The 12,220-nt window shown below is 38.8% G+C and overlaps 1 protein-coding gene across 9 annotated transcripts in view; it reads left to right on the top strand.

Annotated features, from left to right (window-relative positions):
- The window catches only part of SYNRG (synergin gamma), a 43,268-nt gene that overhangs the window by 14,701 nt on the left and 16,347 nt on the right, over positions 1 to 12,220 (top strand). For all 9 annotated transcript variants that reach the window (XM_040532364.1, XM_040532363.1, XM_040532361.1 and 6 more), the window contains 5 exons: positions 612 to 860; positions 1,712 to 1,848; positions 4,313 to 4,428; positions 4,602 to 4,664; positions 7,089 to 8,039. In XM_040532364.1, the coding sequence (XP_040388298.1) occupies positions 612 to 860; positions 1,712 to 1,848; positions 4,313 to 4,428; positions 4,602 to 4,664; positions 7,089 to 8,039 (1,516 nt within the window). The remainder of the gene's footprint in view (positions 1 to 611; positions 861 to 1,711; positions 1,849 to 4,312; positions 4,429 to 4,601; positions 4,665 to 7,088; positions 8,040 to 12,220) is intronic.

Below are 12,220 nucleotides of genomic sequence, written 5' to 3'. Positions count from 1 at the left end.
ATGCTAGCACAAATGGATGGTGTACCACACCTGTAAAAAAATAAAACACTACTTTGCTGAAGTCCAGAGGAGAAGCTCTCCTTGTAACTTCAGTAGGACTGTAATTTTAGCCCTTGCTTGCTACCTCTCTCCTGAACCAGTGGAGTGTGAATTTTAGTCTTCCATTCTTTGTCAGCATAGTATCATCTCTTACCATTTATTTCTAAATACCAGCCTTGTATGAAAACTAAGAGGAAAGTATCTTGGGGAATGAAAATCTCGTGGGAGTGGACTATATAGCACATGCCAAGTTCAGCATAGCTTTGCTTGCCTGTGCATGCTAGATTGATTTACTAAAAGCTGAACAAGAATGCTGTCAAATGTCTCTGCTCACCCAGGTGGGTATCATTGCCCTCGGTGTAACTCCAGCAGTCAGGGTGTTGAATAGGGTTCATTTTGTTTATATAGGCTCTTGATCACATTTTTGTGTTTCAGAAGAGTTAGCTGAAGCTGGAACAGAACCCTGCTCTTCCATGGTTTCAATAGTACAAGCTAGAAATGGGAGTGAGAATGTAATACGCCTTTTTGCTGATGTGTACTATACAGTTGTCTTTGCTTTTCTGCCTTTGCAGAGAGGAATACCTGCAGTGAGTCCTGATGTGTTAAACCAGTTTCCAGCTGCCCCTGTCCCCACTTTAACTGGATTTCCAATGTCGCTGCCTGCCACAGTAAGCCAGCAGCCTCTGATGCCCTCTGGACCACCTGTCTCCATGCCTCTTAGCATTGGACCAGCTGTGATAGGAATGAACATAACGGCACCAGCGGGTGGAGCTGCAGCACAGCCTTCGGGAGCTTTCATGCCATCCTACCCGCCAAGTCAGGTTAGAGCTCTTTCTGTTGTGTGGCAAATACCGTCCTGGAAAGAGAATTAGCCTGAATGTTTCAAAGCTTCGTAATGACAACAGGCTTTAAGTAAGCAGGAAAAAAAAAAAGAAAAAAAACAAGAGGAAGCTGGAATCTAGAATGTGGCATCTAAAAATGTGAAGTCATGCCACTGTGAATGTCCTTTTGTTCTTTCCATTTCTTTCTAGTGGCATTATAAGAGGTACAACTTCCTCCATTAAAAACTAATTGAATTGAAAGAGTATTTCAGTTGTAGTTAGGATTTTGTAATGCACAAAAAATGGAATTTTAGGTTAAACTACGCTACAGAATCTGTTAGATTACAGAATAGTTAGAAATAAGAGTTTTTGGGAGAAGCTGCAAACTGAAAACTAAAACCCTCTTTTTTTTCTTTTTTACAACATTGTAAATCATGTTGAGATCAATTTTGCTGTTTTGCAAATATGGTTCATCTTTTTGGTGGTTTTGCTCTATGTATCTATTGATTTAAGTTATTGACTGATTTAAATTATTAGTAGTTATCCTATATTAAAATATTACATGGCTATGATCAATAATACATTTAATGTGAAGGGAATAGAGTTCCTTACTCAGCTGTTCTGCATGCATACTATCTGTAATCCTGTACACCGTGTATGTGTTGAGTGGGTGAGGTGCAGGTGAAGTGGAAATACTGACCATACTAATTTTGCTTACTGATGTTGAAAGGGTTGTGGTTTTGTTGATTTTTTTTTTTTTTTAAGTGTACCATATTACTGATCTGCTTTCATGTTATATGACAATTTGGAGAGACAACAGTATATCAATTTACATGTTGTTTGTAATGCAGGTAGTAAAACCAGAAGATGATGACTTCCAAGAGTTTCAAGATGCTTCAAAGTCTGGCTCACTAGATGAAACTTTCACTGATTTCCAAGGGGATGGAGCTGGCTCCTCCAAAGCAACCAGTTCACAGCACCGGAGCAGGTAGCAGATCTTTTGATTTCCACCCCTTCAGTATTTTAGAATTCTTTTAAGAAATGAAGTGCTTTCCTCTTTTGTGGGTAGCTTTCTAGCCTGTAATTTTCTTCTGTCACATGAATTCTACTCTGACAATTTCTTCTGGAGGTTGTTACAACTACAATTAGGCTTTCTGAATCAAAAATGACATTTGATGTGCCATAGGTGGTTGGCCATTCTTTACCATTCCAGTCACCATGCTGAGGTAAATTGCATATACAGGGTGTGGGGATAGGTTTTCAAGTGTTTACACTATTGCACAGGCAATTGAAAGTTACTTCATACTGTGCATTCAGGCAAAAATCTTACGTAAAGCTATTCAGAAAAAAATACACAAGGATGGGGGGGTTCTGCATTTAGTGTTGTGTGCTTCCATTAATAGCTTGACCCAATGTTTGTTGGAGTTAACAGAAACCGTTTGCTGACATCAAGGTCTGTCTTCAGGCCCTGAATATGGACCCCGGAACTCATGCAAAAAGCATGACATTGTACTCTTAAATGGCTGAGAACTTCAGTGGACAGGGTTTTTGTTATTTCTATCATTTCTCTGGCTAGCATGTAAATTGTTGATAGCTGAATATAAATCTGAATTGAAATCTTATGTAGACTTAAGCAATCTTGGCTCTTCCTCTGGGAGACAGCCAAAATGTAATTCTGGCTCAGGCAGATTTTGTACAATAAAATATGCATGCTTGCTTCCTTTGAGAGTTTAAAATTAATCTTCCGAAGTTCTGTGATCACAAAATTACAAAGTGTTTACTTCTACTGCATGTGGCAAAGTTCTGTGTGGCTCCCACGTGTCTAATTGTAGACATACAAATTTTCCACGTACTGAACTGTCTCTTCGTAGTTGCAGATAGAACTAGTGCTTTCCAGGTACGTAGTGATTACCGGTTGCTTCCTCAACAGTGACATCAGCTGGGGATACTAAAAGAGATCGTTCAGTTACTTTGCCTAATGACATTCCATGTAAGGAATTTAATTTTGCTGATGTCAATCACTAATGCCACGTGTAGTTGAAGGTGCTCTATTTTAAGTATATCTTAATTTGTGTTAGACGTCATTTTGCAATTAAAGCCGTTCTGTTAGCGAAAGTTTTAGCAGAAACACTGTTTTTAAATTCCACAGTGGGAAGTAGGGGATCATAAGGAAGAAAAAAGGTGTTTCATTGCAGCAGTTCTCTTTATTCTGTTGTAAAAGCATTCGTTTTTGAACAAAATGTTACAATGAGCTATAATCTAATTGCTTATGGAGCTTTATTTTAAAAAAAAGCCATCTGTAGAGTACAGATGATTAACCATTACATTTGCCAAGACTGCATATGTAATAGCCTGTTTTGCAGTGATGTGAAATTTAATTAAATTACCATAAGCTATATTTTTTTTGACGCTGCTCTGTCTGCAAGCATCACAGACCATCATTAGCACGTGTGTGCAAGTGGTAGGTCTGCATGTTGCTTGTAGGCTGCTGATAAGGAGATTTAAATGGCTCTGGAAAGATTCTTGCTTCAGGCCAAAGAATGCCATAGAAATTCATTCACGTTTTCAATGTGTATAGGATTGAATGACATAAACTAGAGGTAAAATGCATAATTCATATGTAAAGGATGTTGTTCTGTAGAGCTGCCAAGGTCTGATAAGAAGGCTTGTGCAGAGGGCAAGCAAAGCTCTCACAGAGCATCTTCTAAATCTTTCAGCAATTGCTAACATGGCATTAGGTTATTATGGCAGTTTTACTATATAAAGTGTGTTTATGTGCAAAAAGATTTTCTTATGTAACTATGGAATAATCCTGATGTTTCTGAATAGATGGTTACCTAAATGTGCTGATTTGCACTGACAGAAATTCAAAGTTCTCTTTTACTTCCCTTTGAACAGTGGTTCTGCTTTATTCTCCTAATTTTGTGATATGTAATAAAATATAATCAAAAGTTGATAAGCTGAAAGCAGGGAGCTAGAAAAACTTCATGCAGTTTTGACTCTACTATAGCTATCAGAGAGAACAGTCCTTACACTGCCTTGGACACAGTGATAAATGAAACATCAGTGATTCTTGGGGTATGTCTATCCTCTCGTAGGCTAAGAGTTCCTGTGGTGGAAAGTTTTGTAGTTTTTTGCTCATGCTTTGTTACAAATCAAAATCAATAAAGGTGAAAATTGACTTCTGGCCTACACAAATACAGTTAGGTGAGATAAAGTGCAAATTCTTCCATCAGTTACCCAACAGCAACTACCTACCTACCTACATGCTCTTATTCTTGATAGATATGAGGTAGTTTCCATAACGTTCTTGATTAAGAACTTTGTAGGGTACAAGCTTAAGTTCAGTGATCCAAGCTGTAGTCATAAGAGGCTCCTTTAAATAAAACCTGGAACCATATATTTCTTATGGATAAATTAAGGAACTTTGCTTTTATCTCTTCTGTTTTTAGTGTTCCTTCCTTACTAATGCCACTCCCAGGTAATAAGACACTCTCATCAACTGATAAGTATGCTGTGTTTAAAGGAATTGCAGCTGAGAAGCCTGAAAGTACAGCTACTTTTGGAGGTAAAAGGAAAAATATGCAACTACTCTGAACAACGTATTGTGATGTTTCATATATCTAGTTTCTGGCATTTATTAAAATTTAATGTAAAAAGTCAGAGCAATTATGCCAATGTAAAATTTATGATACAAGTTCATAATAACTTTATGCAAATTTCTTTTCTCACATTCACTAGATTGTGGGGACAAGTATAGTGCTTTCCGTGAATTAGAACAACCATCAGAGACCAAATACATAGGTAAGCAGTATGTATTTTTGGAGATGCTTTAACATATTTTCTTGATTTTTTTTTTTTTTTTTTTTGTGGTTCTCTATGAACTGTAGAATTTCCATTGCTAGGATTCCAGAATAACGGTCCTTCTGCTCCTCTAAACAACTTGACAGGAAGTATCAATGTACTCTCAGAACAGTCTGGAAACTGTTTCTAGAAAATTGGCATCTTTTTTGGATGTTTCTGAGGCTTATTTTAAAACAACATCAGAGTTGGAATTTGTCTGTTTTAAGTAAGGAATCGCATATTCTTAGAAGGCTGTAGAGTAAGATGCTTCTGGACAAAATTGCAACTTTTTTCTGTAGTTAGGGCAGAATTTAAACCTTTCACGGTCTTTGCTCAAGAATAAATATTGTCACTTCTTTTTAAATTTGTGTTTAATTGTTTTTTCTTGATTGGGAAGAGTAAAACCTAGATGGCATGTGAGATGCAGTATCTGTGTAATTACAAAAGCAGTCTCTCCTTAAGCCTTTTCCAGAATGGTCTGTGCATAAATCATTTATGAAATATAAGAGTTAATCTTAAATTCTACTAACTTCCTTACATTGTCAGTAGACAGATCAGAAGATAATGCATTACAAACTTAATCTGACTTCTGCAGATACATCATACCCAGCATTTTGTCTTGTTATTAGTAAACAATTTTAGATTTTAGGATAAAATTGCTTACTCTAGTTCATTCCGACTCCATGTTTTTCAAAGATGGGATTCTTTTTTTCAGACACTGAGTTTTTGAAACTCTTGTGATGTTTTGAGAGGTTCTCATATTCAATACTTTTCCAGAATTAAATGTATGCAATGAAATAATATTTTCTCTCTTTTTGTATATGTCCTAAAAATACATTAAAAAAAATTATTTGCCTGCTATCCAGGTCTGACCATTCTTAACCCTTTCACCAGCTTACATTTCTAATGGAAAAGTTTGCAATCCATCAGTAAGTGTAGTTTGCTGTGATGTTTCATTTTTTGATGAATGGATAGCAATTTCACAAATATGTGTACTGTTGTTGGGCCAAGTGAATCGGTTTGGAGGGAAGGGAGAAGGGAATAATGTCAAGTATAGTCATGGTCTTCTATTACCCTTGTAAGGAGCAGTCTTAAATCTTGGTTAAACTAATTTAAGGTATGACACTGGGGTACCTTGAGAATTAAAGGGTAATGGTTTATTTCTAAACTTGAACAAAATTTGTTGGATGCTTGTGATAAAATATGCATAAATACTTTAAAATTACAAATGATCTATATAAATATATGCTGGTGAATGGGTTAAACAACTCAAGATTTGTCATGTTATTTTTCATGTGCAAAAGAAACAAAAAAGAAAAACAAAGACGTAAATAGGAAGAAAGCTATAAAGTTACTACACCAAAATATTTAATGTAAATTCAGTGAAAACATTGTTACCAAATATTTAAATAGGTTTAAATTATTGCAGCACAACCTTACATTCAGTATATAGTTTCTGGGTATTTCCACATTTTATGATTAATTATGCTCACTTTCGTGTGAAAGTCCATCTCTAAGCTTCCTACTAAAACTAAGCACTCACAGCAGAAGCTAGAAGATGCTTGAATTACTGCATTTACTGAAGTTCTGATCGCTTAACAATACTGTATGTTAGGTGAACCTGACAGGAGGAAAAAATGATAGATTAAAATGAGAGCTTAAAAATGTTCTAAAACTACCTATTAGGATGACAGCCTTGCATTCTGTTTTGCATGTGGCTCATCTCTTCCACCCTTAGGGTTCTCCGTTATAAACAGTTGGATAGGTTTGGCTGGCTGTCTTCTTTTAAGCGAGCTTAAACTTTCAGAAGTTGAGTTGGTCCCTCCTCCGTTCCCCTTCCAGTTTAGAAGCCAGGCTGTTTTTGTCTCAACATTCTGCTGACATCCCATGAAGACACTGCATTTGTGCAGTATGTCAAAGGGAGGGGGAGAGAGTTGCTTCTGTAAGAAAACAAATGCTATATTGGTATAAGTGAAATTCAAGATTGTTGTTTGTCAATTGTGAGAAGGATGAAGTGGGGAAAAAGCCTTATTCAGGAGCTGAATGAGACAGCTGATCACCTTTTGAATCTGTTGGTCAAGGTGTGTTTTTATATTAACTCGTTGTAAAGGGAATTTAATATAACTTTGAGGCTATTTGAAAGACTTTTTTTTTTTTTTTTTTCCTGGAATGACTGTTAGAATCGCTGACCCTGAAACTTGTGTGGTTTATACGAGTTGAGTTTGCAGTTCTACGTGCATCCCCAGGTCTTAATTTAAATAGTTTGCATAAAATCTTTCTGACATTGCATGAAATAATTTGCTTGCTTGCATGGTATGGATATGATGCATTTGTTGTCACTGCAGTATCTTACTACTGTGTCGTTTTTCATTGTTTTTCCGTCAGGAGATAACCTTGCAGAATTCAAGTCTGCAGGAACTGATGATGGCTTCACAGATTTTAAAACCGCCGACAGTATCCCGCCATTAGAGCCACCTACAAAAGACAAAACTTTCCCTACATCCTTCCCTTCTTTACCCATTCAGTCAAAACAGCAAACACAAGCTAAGCCCTCTTTGAATCTAGCAGACTTGGATCTTTTTTCCTCTACTGGAGAAAACAAGCAGCTCTCCTTTCCACCTGCATTTAATGCGTCGAAATCATCCTCCTTTCCTCCACCACCACTTCCATCTACCACTGCCCAGCCAGCACCTAGCAAAAGTTCGAGCTTAGCTGATGAGTTTGGAGAGTTCAACCTTTTTGGGGAATTTTCTAATTGCACATCAGCCAGTGGACAAGATGACTTTGCAGATTTTATGGCTTTCAACAATAGCAGTGGATTTTCTGAACAAAAACCAGACGACAAATACAATGCACTTAAGCTAGAGGCCAGCCCTGTTCCTCAGCCCGGCTCATCTGCCAGCACGGTGAAGAGTGGGCAGAATTCAGCCACCACTGCTACGCCCACCAAATACGATATCTTCAAACAGCTTTCTCTGGAAGGCTCTGGAGCAGGCTTTGAGGAGGGGAAGGACAACACGCTTTCCTCAGTGAAGAGCGACGATGATTTTGCTGACTTTCACTCTAACAAGTTTTCTTCCACATGCAGCAGCACAGATAAGTCCCTGGTGGACAAAGTCGCAGCTTTCAAGCAGGCCAAAGAAGACTCTGCTTCAGTGAAGTCTCTGGATCTCCCGTCTATTGGCGGCAGCAGTGTTGGCAAGGAGGATTCTGAAGATGCGTTGTCTGTTCAGTTTGACATGAAACTGGCTGATGTGGGAGGAGATCTTAAGCATGTCATGTCTGATAGCTCTTTGGATTTGCCAACAGTTAGTGGCCAGCATCCACCAGCAGCAGGTGAGGAATTGGTTAGATTGCTCTGGTAATGTAGGTGGTGGAGGTTTCAGTGTTCTTCTGTGTGCTAAATTACAGAATAATGCACTGGTCTTTCAGTAGTGAAAGGCTTCTAAATCCGTGCACCTGCTAACCAACAGCCCCTTAAAAGGGCAGTATTTATTTTTTTTGTCTTAGGTGACTAGAGAGATTGAGCAGTTTGAACTCAATTCCAGTTTATTTTTGAGATTTGACAACATCGTATTACTGGTAGCTGTTAGCAATTGTCACTTAGGGGATTTGAGTGGAAAATTTTCTAATGCAAACGAAGTTATTCCATTTATATTAACAAGATGAACGGCAGAGAGTCTCACTTTAATTTCTTGGTTTCAACAAAGCATTTGACTCGGGGACTTAACCCACTCTGTGCTGCTAAAAGGGTAGGCAGAACACTCATTTGTGCTGTTAATGAAAAGCTGTCTAATCAATAACACTAGTATATTCCTGTTGCGGGGGGGGGCTTAATTAGCGTAGCCAGTATTTTGCAGGACTACAGGTATTGTGTACACTTTTTAGAGTTAATACCCTCATTGGAATAATTGTGCAAAGGGTCTGTAAACGCTAGTACCATGATTGATAGCTTTTGGACCTAAATTTAAAACCATGGGACTTCTTATTTTATCCTTATCAGGCTTTCACCTTCTTTAATTTCCCTTTATGAAAGTACTCCTGAGAGAATGAATTAACCATCTCCAATCTGATTGCATATCATAAAGTAAATTTCCCAAGTGTCCTGCTTTTTCTTTTCATATGTACATAGGAAGATAAGATGTAGTTAAATGTTCTGTGGCCTTCAATAATATGAGAACCATTACTGTGTTCTAGGGACAAGTATTATGCAGTCAGAGGCTTTTCTGAATGGGGGAAGCATACAAACTGTAAATGTAAAAGCTGTTACTGCAAGAATTGGTAATTTCCAAATGAAATAATTCTTCCATTTTTGCAGGTATGGGTAGAGAAAATATACAGTACTGTAATTTTGCATTATATGCTATTTTTAAGTAGGGGAGAAAAAAATTGAGTTGGCAACTTTGACATGGAAGATACTCTATAACAGGGTACAAAATATCAGGAATAATTTTATTAGCAAAGACATTTAACTTTCATATTACTGCTTGGTAAAAATCCAAGTTGAGTGAGCTGTCAAAAACGTAGCACCTACAGTGTATTCTTGAATGTTTACTTTGGTTTTGAAAGCACTTTTTTCGTAATATTTTTCTAGCCTCTTGGTGGTAGCTTGACTTATGTAGCTCTTCTACGGTACGTGAGCTTTTGCCACAGAAATCAGTGATTAATAATTGCCGTTTGTGGCAGGAAAGATTTCTCTGGTTTGTTTAAAGGGGTTAGCCGATCATGTGCTTGTTGCTAAACTTTTGAACTTTGAAGTATTAATTAGAAGCTATTTTTATTAAACTCAAACAAGTCTGTATTCTCTTATGGTGCCAAGCTAGATGTTTTTCCACAAGGAGGGTTTTACTCCATTGAATTCTGTTCCAATCTCCTAGCAGAGCGTGCTCTGGACTATCTGTTACGAATACTTCTGTGCTCATGTGTTCCTCTATGTATGTTTGATGCATTTCAAGCTATGAACTGCTGATGTTCAAGTCCTTTTTTTTTCAGTTTACATAAGTTAAAAAGCAGATTTTTTTTCCCTCCGTTTTCTTCGATCTGTAAATCTAATGTCAAAAAGGGACAGTATCCCTTTGTAGTCCTCAGTGCTGAGAAATGGCAGACCAGGCGCTGGGAACCGTTAGGTTTGCAAGCAATATTTAACACCCCAAGTGAACCACAGCAGCGGGTTGGGGGCTGTTGCTAATATTAGACTTTTCTGCTGTACCAATGTAGAGGTTTTTATCCTTTGGCTATCGAGATTTCACGTTGTGTAGCTTTCGGATGCGGGCAGGTAGGTTGCTTGCGCTGGGAATTAGCAAGAAGACATCTAGCTGCTTCCCATGCGGCTGACCTTGGCCTCCGAGGGAAGCAAGGTTTTCAGTTTTGCTCTCCAAAGGGGATACTGTCTCTTTAAACTTTGCTATAATTCTTTGTGTGGAAGGTAGATTATACTAATGTTGCCTGATTTCTCTTGCATATACTTCGTATAACCCTTTGAGCACTGCCTGCATGCTGTTATTTCAACCGGGCTGCTTCTTTTAAACCAAATTTATGTTTCACTCCAAGACTAAAGCATTTTTAATTAGCATCTAGTCATGTTATATGAACTGAACGCTGCAGTGGGAGCGTACCTCGCCGGGGGTATTCTCAAAGGGTTATCCAGTTTGCTGCACTTACAAATCTGTAAAGTACCGTTTTCTTTCGCATTACTGGAGATCTCTGTATATTTTAATCAACTTCAGGTTTTTTGCTGCTTTTCTAATGTCTTATTTCAACTAAACATTTCCTGTGTGAATGTGCCTTCTCAGATCTGCTTTGATATCTCTCTTCTGCAAGTATTGACCTGCATGCTTTATTCTGATAACACCCTTACGAGCTCCTGTGTATCACTATCTTTTGTGATCTGTAAGTCCTGCTGTGTTAATAAATATTATCTTGGCATATTTTGAAAACATGGGGGTGTGTGATTTGTTGCTGGATTGCAATCATACCTCTTTTTCCTGAAAAATACAAAGTTTAAAGTAATAGTATCCCCTTAAGCTGGTAGGGCAGCGTGCGGGCGAGCTTCTGCTCTGCAAACCTCTTGAGCTGGGTGCTTGGACCTCCCTCTGTGCCTTTCTGAAACCTTCCATCTCAGGCTAGACAGAAACTTTTTAAAGAGAGGATCTTCAGAGGGATCGAATAGACCAGACGTACGGTGGCAGGGTTGTTTCTGTGCATTGGTTTTGAGGGCACGGTGGTAGTTGGAACTGAAGACAGCAATATTGGTACCTGTCCCCTTGTCTCCTCGTTTCTATTTCCCTGCTGCCAGCCCAGGTTGTAAGAAGACTTAGTGAATAAGGCCAGTTGGAAGATGTGTAGCTCTTTAGGCATCTATGAGTAGGAGACCATTAAGCAGTATTTTGATGTTTATTTAGCTAATCTAGAGTGAGTTAACTGGTGCCCCAAAGTATAAAGGGCCCTGCTTCGTTCTTCTCCGTTTTGAAAGTCCTAGTTTAATAAACATGGAAGTTTTCAAACACAAATGACAGCTGCAAATCTGTGCCACAGCACGGTGTCACTTCAAATTCTTCCAAATCCTGGGCCACCAACAGTTTTGGATTATTGCTAAATTAGCAGACAAGGTTAAAAGCCAAAACTAACTGAGATGTGGGGTAAAGTTCAAGTGTTATGCCAGTGCAAACTGGATTTTTGTAGTTCCTTGCCCCAAGAGCAAAAAACAAGCTAGAAGCCAGTTTTTTCTTCTTCACACCAATCTTTTTTGAAAAAACAACCGAAACCTCTCTCATTCTACAGAACCTGTACATTACGTCTAGCCCTAAAGCTTTTTAAACAGAAGGCTTGAACATAAACCTGAGAGACTTAATTCTGCAGGGCTTGTGCTATTAGTGTTTGTTCAGCTAATCATACCTGGAGGAGGGAGAGTAATGTTCACGACTGCTTTATTACATTTTTGTCCAGACTTGACAGTCAAATACACATGCTTGCAAATAGAAGAGATGTAAAAGACTTATTTATCCTGCGAAGGTTCCCACAAGGGAAGATACCTTTGGTCTTCTGAAGCTGAGCAGAAGGGCACAGAGGCACCAGCAACTCCTTGCAGCTCTAGCCTGGCTCCCGAAGGGTTGAACTGAGCTGGCTTCTGCTTCCCATGCATGCTCAGAGGGTCTTTGTTCTGCTGTGAAACAATGTTCATCATGATAACAGAAAAATAGTTAGCAAGGGTTTTCATTCCACAAGGTTTGAAGGGTTTCCTCTCCTTTTCCCTTCGTTTTAATGTAGCTTATGTTCAGCACTCTCGATGGTTCCACCTCAGCAGTGCCGGGTGCTGCCTTTCAACGGAATTGCACTGGGGCAATTGAAGCTCTTGTGGACCTCACCAGCTGAGAAATGGGCTTTGCATTTCTCTGATTGCTGGTAGGCAGCACACAGACAGCAGCAGTACGAGCTCCGTATTCCTCCAGTTCTCATCCTGGCCCTTCTCGGGGGTCTCCTCCCTGGAAGGGGTCCGGAGCTGGTGCCTGCCACCCGTC

Source organism: Cygnus olor, chromosome 20, assembly GCF_009769625.2.
Source record: "Cygnus olor isolate bCygOlo1 chromosome 20, bCygOlo1.pri.v2, whole genome shotgun sequence".
NCBI lineage: Eukaryota > Metazoa > Chordata > Aves > Anseriformes > Anatidae > Cygnus > Cygnus olor.
The sequence above is the reverse complement of the archived record's forward strand: the minus strand, read 5'-3'. Positions and strand labels throughout refer to the sequence as shown.